Source organism: Furipterus horrens, unplaced genomic scaffold (genome assembly GCF_987537825.1).
Source record: "Furipterus horrens unplaced genomic scaffold, mFurHor1.1.pri manual_scaffold_4, whole genome shotgun sequence".
In the NCBI taxonomy this organism is placed as follows: domain Eukaryota; kingdom Metazoa; phylum Chordata; class Mammalia; order Chiroptera; family Furipteridae; genus Furipterus; species Furipterus horrens.
Window position 1 is genome coordinate 5,058,762 of NW_028327174.1, and position 9,391 is coordinate 5,068,152.

Below are 9,391 nucleotides of genomic sequence, written 5' to 3' on the forward strand. Positions count from 1 at the left end.
ACCCAGAAACTGGGGCTGTGCTAGTGCTGCGGGAACTGCCGGATGCGCAGAGGTGGAGGGACTCGCCAAGATGGTCTGGGGACAGGTGCAGGGCCGAAGTCACGGCGTAGAGGTTTCCCTCCCCGCAGTATTCCTTCATCCAATGCACCCCAAGCGAGCAATGCGGTCCCAGTCCGAGCCCCTGCCCTAGCGGAACACTGTCCACCTGGGGAAACGCCTTACACGAGCAGAATTTGGTTTGGGGCGTGAAGAAAATAACTATGAGAAGGTGCCGTGCTGGGAAGGACAGAGGGCCTTGCTGACGTTTGAGCTGGGATCTGAGTGATGAGAGGGGGCTGTCCGCGGGGTGCGGGAGCCGCGGGGTGGGGGTGTCGCCAGGTCCCCCGGGGGTTCATAGTGGGAGGGGCTCGCCACCCCAAGGGTTAAGCCGCCCGCCCGGCTCGGAAGTAGTCCCGGCCCGGCGCCGGCCCCGCCCCCGCAGGGCGGAGGGACGCATCACGCAGGGGTGGGGAGGTTGGATCCGTGCGCAGGGTTGCCAAGGGTGAAACTTTTCATTGACTTTGCTCACTTCGGACCGGGGCGCGGGGAGGAGCTGGTCGTTGCGGGCGGACGTGAGCGGCTCGGCAGACTCGGGGCTCGAAGGGCAGGACCACCCGCCAGCCACAGCCCAGCCAGTCCTCCGCCCCGCGACACGAGCCGCCCTGCGGTCCTCCATCCCAGGGCCGCGGTCGCCGCCGGACCGACCCGCCCGCCGCTAAGCCCGACCTCCAGAACCCTGAATTATTATTGAGAGCCATAGCCCATACCCCATCAGCTCGCCCCCACACCTCAGACACATTGGCCCCGGCTGGCGGCGCCCAGGAAAAGAAGGGAGAGTGACCTCCGTCCCGCGCCCCGGACCACCCTGGAGGAAGAAGCCGCCCCGTGGTCGGCAGCCCGCCCCGCCGCCGCGGAGACCCGAGTGAGTGGGGGCGGGGGAAGCGAGCGGGTGGGTTCCCCCTGAAACCCAGCAGCCCCGACAGCTTCTCCCACCCCACTCTGGCTCTTTGCTGGACCACCACGTTGCTGTCGCGCCCCCGCCCCACGCCTGGCCCGCATTTTTCTTTCCCCCAGGTCTCCACCCCCCCCCCCACGCTCCTGCCATCCTGGGGTACCCCAGAGCTTCCTTTTCTCCCTATTGCAAGTGTATCCCTCTCTTGGGTGGGGTGCATTTCCTCCCTGTCCGCCTCCCTCAATTCTTATGTCCTAGAGACTTGCTAGATTTTTCTTGTTCCCCAACTCTCACCACCATAAAATAAGTCAGAGAAAAGAAGGGGATCCAGGCGTTGTTTTCTGCTTTTTCCCCCGTGTCCGGGGAAGGGGGGCGGTGGTAGTAATTAATAGGGTTTGTTTCTGGCCCTTTGAAGCCTGAGGGATGAAGGGTGGACACCCCTTCTCACCCCCCTCTTTTTGGACCGGTCACTGGTGACTGTCCTCTGGCTGCTAAGCCTGAATTCACCATTTGGGCTTAAGCTCTTCATCCTCTTTAGTGTTTTCGGGGGGAACTGGGAGTGGGGGGGGGAGCACTTTTAGAGCAATACCATTGAGTGGATCCTGGTTGATCCTGGTGAGGTGCCGGGGAAGGAGAGCCCTACTCCTAAGCTCCTTCCCCTCCTGTCCAAAGGATGAACTGTGTCCTTGACCAGAAGCGGGGGGGTGGGGTGGGGGGGACAGAGAGGAAGGGCAACTGGCAGGCCCTTTTCCACCCCCCAAGAGAAACCAGAACCCCACACAGCAGGCTTCAAGCTGGAGGCCAGCGAAGGGGTCTTGGGGGCCTGTTTTGTATACTAACCTTTTTCTGCTTCCTATCCGTCCTATTCTTGGGAGCGGGTCCCTCATCTTAGATTTCCCAGCAGAAAAAACACCCCTATTGCTTTCCTGGGCACCTGTCCCCATCCCCCTCTTAAACCGAGGGTGAGAGAAGCTAGTGTGGGAGGAGGGATTGGGGAGGTTCGCCGCGGATCTGGTAAGTCTGGTCATAGAGCAGGCCTTGCAGTGGGAGGAGACTCCGTTTTAATTATTGGGAGATGATGTTCAGGTGTCAGATGTACAGTTTTCCTTGCCCGGGAACCTCTTCCCATGTCCCTCACCGGGTCTGGTTACTCGGATTTGGATTAGAAGAGACGTGAGGCTTGGGCTCTGCTGGCGTCTGGCCTTCTGGTTGCCGGCCGGCGCCTCCCCACAGCTTAACTGGGAATTTCTTTGGCTAAGAGGACGGGAGAGCTGGCCTTTAATTACTGCCTTTACTTCCCTGGTTGTTGGGGTGCTGGAGCCGAGCCCGCTGGTCCTTAACTGAAAAGGCTCTATTCTCTTTGAATCCATCATCCCTACAGCAACCCCAGACGGAGACCACCAAGCCTCAGGAATACAGATTAAGCGGCTGGGGTGGGGATGGGATGGTGACCTTATTTATTCCAGGCCACCGCCTTCAGCCAGGAAAACCTCGTTTGAAGCAGGTCCTTAACTCAACAGCCATGGGAGGCGGTAAAGAGGAAAAAAGTTCAGCCTCTCGGGAAACCGAGACAGGGTACGGCGGGGTAGTAGGCCTTCGGGGCAGACTATATAAAATGTATCAGGCGGTGGGCGGGGGAGGGGCCGTCCACCGCAGCGCGCATGTGCCTCGGAAACTTTTCCTCGGTGCTCCGAACCTCGGCCGGCTGCCCTTACTGGGCATGCGTAGTTTGCCGGCGGAGCCTTCGCAAAGTACGCAGGGAGGTGTAGTGTGCAGGGAAAGTAGGTCACTTGGTTCAACCTGAACTTGAGGTTTCTGAGGACTACAATTTCCAGAGTGCAGGGCGTGACTTCGCCGCCGGCCTCCCCGCTTACAGCGGGGCTCCGTCAAGTCCTCCTGGGTTCAGAAGACCCCAGAGTGCCCTAGGAAAGGCACTCTTAGGCCGAAGGAGCCTTGCCGTCAGACTGGGACCGAGTCAGCCAGTGTTTGGGGGAGATGGTGTGAGACCCTGAGCGGGGTTGTGCAGTCCATCAGCACAAGTCCTGGAAGCCTTTCAACCACACCTGCCCCACGGGTGCGCCAGGAAAGGGGGTTTGTCTGTCTCCTGTGGCCTTGGAGCTCAGGGCTTACTCCCTGGCACCCAGTTTGTGACACCTACTGACCTTCTCAAAATTAAGGACCCTGACTGCTGTCCACACTCCAGTCGTGCTTGATTGTAAGATGATTTGAATGTTAAGGCTTTGGGTGCTTGAATATTTTTTTAAAGATTTTATTTATTTTGAGAGAGAGGGGAACAAAGGGAGAAAGAGAAGGAGAGAAACATCAATGTGTGGCTGCCTCTCGAGTGCCCCCAGTGGTCCATAACCCAGGCATGTGTCCTGACTGGGAATCATACTGGTGACCCTTTGGTTCTCAGGCTGGTGGTGCTCAATCCACTGACCCACATCAGCCAGGGCTGGTGCCTGAATATTTTTATAGGTTCTCATGGTTTGGGAGGCCAGTGGGTTCCCTTGCCATTATCTTATTTTATTTTTTAGAGGGAGAGAAAGAGGGAGGCATTGATTTGTTGTTCCACTCATTTATGTGTTCATTGGTTGGTTCCTGTATGTGCCCTGACCAGGGATGGAACCCACAGCCTTGGGGCATCGGGATAATGCTCTAACCAATGATATACCCAGCCAAGGTTTCCTTTTCTCCTTTAGTATATAACTATTTTTCTTCTAAAAACTCTTCCTTTCCATTTTTGTTAGGCATTTTCTCTGGAAGCTCCATTACTATATCATTGACTGTAGCCACCCCCACCCCCATTTTTGTCCTTTTATGCACTTTTCTTTAAAACACATGTCAGCACAAGGGAGCTGATTAACTATTGCTGGAAGTAAACAAGTGAAGGAGGGAGGATAAGATTCTAAATAAAGTTGGACAGAATTTGTTCTCACATTTGCAACTTTTTAATATATTGACAAAAGGTAGATTTGCTATTGTTAAACACTTAGCCTGCCCCACCCCCTTTTTGCCACCTTCCTGGCCTTTTGCTCCTGAGTCAAGGTTGGAAAAGTTCTTAGCGTCCTCTGCTGCTGCTTAACCCAGATCTACTTGTGTCTTTTATTGAAGGGTAGTTATTTCTAAGCTTTCTAAATCTTACCACATTCTATGAATATTTTATATATAAATTCTAGAATTTGTTCATCACCTTAAAAAAAAAGAAAAGAGCAAACTCATCAGAGTGGTCACTTCTATCTTTAGTTAAAGACAAGACAGCACTAGTGCTTTAATCCTCTGTTCTGTAAACTTCTTGAAGTCAAAATTAGAGCCTGAGCGGAGAGTGCAGAAAATCTCATTCTTGTTGTCCGGCATTTTTGTGAGGTTCCACCCCACAGCCATCTGGCCTGGCCTGTTCTCCAATTAAACAGGCAGAGGTGGCATTCTATACGCTTCCTTACGTGTGCAGCAGCATCGCTGAGGTGTCCATGGGGGTGCGGCTTTAGTTCCTTGTGCTGCAGAAAATGGGTAGCTGGGCAGGGCTGGTGACAGCAGCTCTATTGTATCTCAAGGTGGGAGTCCTATTTCCCAATGACTCTGGCCTGCATTTAAAATGCTCTCATTTTCCCCCGGCTGGTGTGGCTCAGTGGATTGAGTGCCAGCTTGCAAACCAAAGAGTCGCTGGTTCGATTCCCAGTCAGGGCACATGCCTGGGTTGTGGGCCAGGCCTCCAGTCAGGAGTGTGGGAGAGGCAGCCGATCAATGTATCTCTCGGACATCGATGTTTCCCTCGCTCCTGTCTTCCTCCCTCCCTTCTCCTCCCTCTAAAAATAAATGAAATCTTTGAAATGCTCTCATTTTGAGACTGAACTGTTTGGGGGAGGTTAACTTGGAAGGCGAATATGCATTAATGTTGGAGGAGGGCTAGAGACGCAGAGGATCCCTGTGGTCTGTGGAGCATAGTGAGAGGCCATGTGATGCCTTGAGAAGTCTCATACACAGGATTCAGGTCTGCTTTACGTTTCTGAAAGCTCCGTCTTTAACTTCAGGCCCATTCTTGGAAACCAGTGCCAACTTTCTTCACAACATTCTGGCCTTCTCTGGGTTGGGCACCTCCAGTGGGCAGCTGAGGCCCTTACGTACCTCCATTCCTGAGCAGAGGCCCAAGTCCCTGGCGAACCTGGTCCTCAGAAACAGAAAGCCCTTTATCTTTACCGTTCTTACTTCTCTTAAAACTGGAAAGACCCCTGGAATTGATCTGTGGTGACTGTGAATAGATACTTGAAGCAATTTGGAGATTACGTGTTTGTTAGAGGCTGGGACAGAGGGGAGAAGAGGGTCTCCTGAACCCTGAGTGCCTGTGTGGGGGCTCGGGAGAGGCCATGCTCATGGCACCTCTGTTGCCTCGCGCACGTGACCCTCTTGCCTGCTCAGACCTGAAATGAAGGCAGGACTAGACCTCGCCAGTGTGTGTGATGGTCCAGATCGACCCAGTGCGTCTTCTCTGAAACTCCCTCAGGGAGCTCACTTGAGAAGTCAGTCCCAAAAATGCCCCTAGGAGCTGCGGCCTAGGTCTGAGAATCCCAGGGAAGTGAGTTCAGGCAGGTGTTCAGAAAATTCAAGATTCTCAAGCCTAGAATTAGTCCCTGGAAACTCTGTGCTAGGCCAATACGGGATAATAACCAAATTCCAGCTCCAGGCCTGTCAGAGGCCAGAAGATGCCCTTGACGGATTCTGGATCAGTCTTGCTTCTTTGCTGAGCTCAGCAGCAAGTCTCACCCAGAGGTCTGGCTAGGAACGGGCTCTGGCCTTGTTGCCCCTAGAGGCTGGCGGCCTTTTCAGTTTGGTTCTCCCAAGGCAGGAGCCTGGAGCTGTCCTTTTGGAGAAAGTGAGGAGATAAGAATTGCTGGCCCTTAGTACCTCACAGATTGTCTTCCAGGGACATGAGGCTGGCCCAGAACTCGGCAATAAACCTCTTTGACCTCTGTACGATCTGGCTGTGAGAGAATCCCAAAATAACAATCGGGAGTGTTTATCTTGGGCTGCCTCCTCTCCAGGGATCTCCAAACACTTAATAAATCTGATCTGATGCCAAGGACAGGTGGTCACCCAGTCCCTGGGAGACTGAGTGATGATGAATCCCCAGCTGGAAGCTGCAGGGTGATGGAAAATTTCTTCCCTCTGCCCTCCTCATCCCCTACCCCCTAGAGGTCTGTGGGCCAGCAGGACCCTCCTTCCCTCTCCTTTCCGCCGCAGCCCCGGGGCAGTCCTCGTAAGCAGTTCCATTGTGGGCCCAGGCCTCTGGTTTTGACAGCTCTTGACTTTTTCCTGGGGATCATGCTCTCATCTCTGTTCTTGGAAGCCGCCTGGGTGGCAGTGCTCGCCTCGGTTACATTGCACAGTTCTTAAGTCGGTTCTGCAAACCCAGAGTGCGCCAGCGCACATCCATACCTGGGAGCCCGGGGCAAGAAATTGGATGTGACTGGAGTCCAAGCCTGCAGTGAAGAGCTGGCAGTGACCCTTCTTCAGTGACCTGTACCCCTTTCCGTTTAAGGAGGAACAGGAAAGGTTTTATTATTTATTTAGTTATTTATTTTATTATTTTTTTTTATTTTTCTCTTTTTCAATTACAGTTGTCCCATTTTTCCCCCATTGCTCCCCCCAACCCAGCCCACCCCTTCTGCCACAATCATATCTCTCCCCATTGTCCGTGTCCATGAGTCATTTATACAGGTTCCTTGACTAAACCCCCTTACTTATCCCCCTTTTCTTCCTCCCCCCTCCCCACTATTGACTGCTATTCTGCTCCTTGTCCTATTTAGTTCATTTGTTTGTGTTCTTTAGTTTCCTGTATTAGGTGATACCATATGGTATTTTTCTTTCTTTGCCTGGCTTATTTCACTAAGCATAATTCTCTCTAGTTCCATCCATGTTTTTGCAAATGGCAGGAATTCCTTCTTTCTTTCTGCTACATAGTATCAGTAAAGGTTTTAAACTTACACCTTGGCCTGTGACAATTTGGGAGCACGATTTCACCAAGATATTACAGAGACAAATTAGTAGGAGTCTCCTTCTCCAGCTGAATTAAGGACTGTTTTGTGTGTGTGTGTTAGTTGTACAGTGGTCTGAATTCTCAAAATACTGGAAACCACAACATCCCTATTTCTTTACAATTACTTAAATATTGCAAATTTTATCAAGTACCTACTGAATACCAAGTGTAGCATGAGGCAGTTTAATCCTTGCACTAACCTAACCTTCATGATAAACTCCAGCCGTTGATGAAACTGAGGCTCAGAACAAGTGACTTGCCCACAGTCACACAGTAAAGGCGGTCACTAGTAGAGCAGAACTGGGACATTGGGTCTGCATGATCCAGAGTTGGGGCTCTTCTGTCCTTTGCCATTGATCGGCCCTGGCTTTCTGCTTATCTGCTCATGATGCCTTCTCTTGTTTCCCAGAGCCATCTGGAGCCCACGGCTGCCTGCCCTCCGTCTCTGCCTTTGGCTTGTGCACGTGCCCTGCGCTGATTATCTGCCTGGGAGAGGACCATGCAGCTGGAGATCAAAGTGGCCCTGAACTTCATCATCTCCTACTTATACAATAAGCTGCCCCGGCGCCGGGCAGACCTGTTTGGGGAGGAGCTAGAGCGGCTCCTGAAAAAGAAATATGAAGGCCACTGGTACCCTGACAAGCCACTGAAGGGCTCTGGTTTCCGCTGTGTCCACATTGGGGAGCTAGTGGACCCCGTGGTGGAGCTGGCCGCCAAGCGGAGCGGCCTGGCAGTAGAGGATGTGCGGGCCAACGTGCCTGAGGAGCTGAGCGTCTGGATCGACCCTTTCGAGGTGTCCTACCAGATCGGGGAGAAAGGGGCTGTGAAAGTGCTGTACCTGGACGACAGTGAGGGCTGTGTGGCCCCAGAGCTAGACAAGGAGATCAAGAGCAGCTTCAACCCGGATGCCCAGGTGTTTGTGCCCATTGGCAGCCAGGACAGCTCCCTGTCCAGCTCCCCGTCACCGTCCTTTGGCCAATCTCCGAGCCCCACCTTTATCCCGCGCTCCACCCAGCCCATCACTTTTACTACCGCCTCCTTCGCTGCCACCAAGTTTGGCTCCACCAAGATGAAGAAGGGGGGTGGGGCAGCGAGTGGGGCAGGGGTGGCCAGCAGTGGGGCGGGCGGCCCGCAGCCCCCGCAGCAGCCGCCGCGGGTGGCCCGCTCTCCCACCAACAGCCTGCTGAAGCACAAGAGCCTCTCTCTGTCTGTGCATTCACTGAACTTCGTCGCGCCCAGCCCAGCCCCCCAGTCCCAGCTGTCCCCCAACGCCAAGGAGTTCGTGTACAACGGCGGCGGCTCTCCCAACCTCTTCTTTGATGGGGCCGACGGCCAGGCCAGCGGCGCCGCGGTGCCCTTCGCGGGCAGTGGGGCCAGCGCCTGCAACAGCAGCGGCTTCGACGTGGCCCAGGTGTTCGGGGGCGGCGCCAACAGCATCTTCCTGGAGAAGACGCCCTTCGTGGAGGGCCTCAGCTACAACCTGAGCGCCATGCAGTACCCCGGCCCGCCCTTCCAGCCCGTCGTGCTGGCCAACTGACCGCCCACCGCCGGCGGGGCCAGCAGCGCCCGAGGCCACAGAAGGGCAGGGAGAGGAAAGACCAAAAAAAGAGGAAAAGAAAAATACACAAAAGGGGTTCCAGTCTTCGCACCGTCGCTTCTAGGGAAAAAGGTGCGGCCCCGGCACGGGGTGCGGGGGGCTCCCGAAGCACCTGACGGTGTTTAACCCCGCCTCCCTGCTCTTTTCCCGCCTGCCTCTCATTTATTCGGTTGGTTTGGGTTTTTATATTTTTTCTTTTTCTTTTTTTTTTTACATGTAGTTTTCTATATAACATCTTTAATTAGTGGCTTCCTGTGCTAAGAACGGTCCAGATGTGAATTGCTGCTCCCTCTCGCCCTTCCCCCCCCTTCGCACACCTGCTTTGGGATTGGTGTGTCCACGCGCGCAGGGAAGGAAGAGCCGCAGCTGGGGCCTGGCCCTCCTCGGAACAGGTTGAGGCTGTCCCGTGTCACTGCACCAGTCACCCAGCTGTCCTCTCACTCAAAGCCATCCAACCTCAGCAGGCCTTGTGTCCTGCCACCCAAATAGGTCTGATACTGGCCCCCACTCCCTCTCAGGCATGGGTCACAGGGGGCTGCCCGCTGGCCCCTTACACTCTTCCCCCAGAGCTGACGTCTGCTAGAATTCCTTTCATCTCTGTCCCATGGCCTCCATGCCGCCGCCGCCGCCACCACTCCCCCCACCCCACCCGCCGCCCCGGCATACCAGATTGTCACTGTGGCTCTGGAGACCCAGCCATTGACGTGTGTGGCCTCATGCAGTCCCTTCTTCCCTGGGCCTGAGGTGGTGGGTGGGGAGGTGGGGCCCG

The 9,391-nt window shown here is 54.5% G+C and overlaps 1 protein-coding gene across 1 annotated transcript; it reads left to right on the top strand.

The window, feature by feature from the left end:
* The first annotated feature begins 520 nt into the window (after positions 1-520).
* TOB2 (transducer of ERBB2, 2) lies at positions 521-9,391 on the top strand. The gene is made up of 2 exons (XM_090272359.1): positions 521-961; positions 7,435-9,391. Exon 2 carries the CDS (start codon positions 7,525-7,527, stop codon positions 8,560-8,562), a length of 1,038 nt encoding a protein of 345 aa, XP_090128485.1. The 5' UTR covers positions 521-961; positions 7,435-7,524; the 3' UTR covers positions 8,563-9,391.

Coding starts and splice junctions, on each gene's coding strand:
- TOB2 (XM_090272359.1), top strand. CDS start 7,525: ATGCAGCTGGAGATCAAAGTGGCCCTGAACTTCATCATCTCCTACTTA.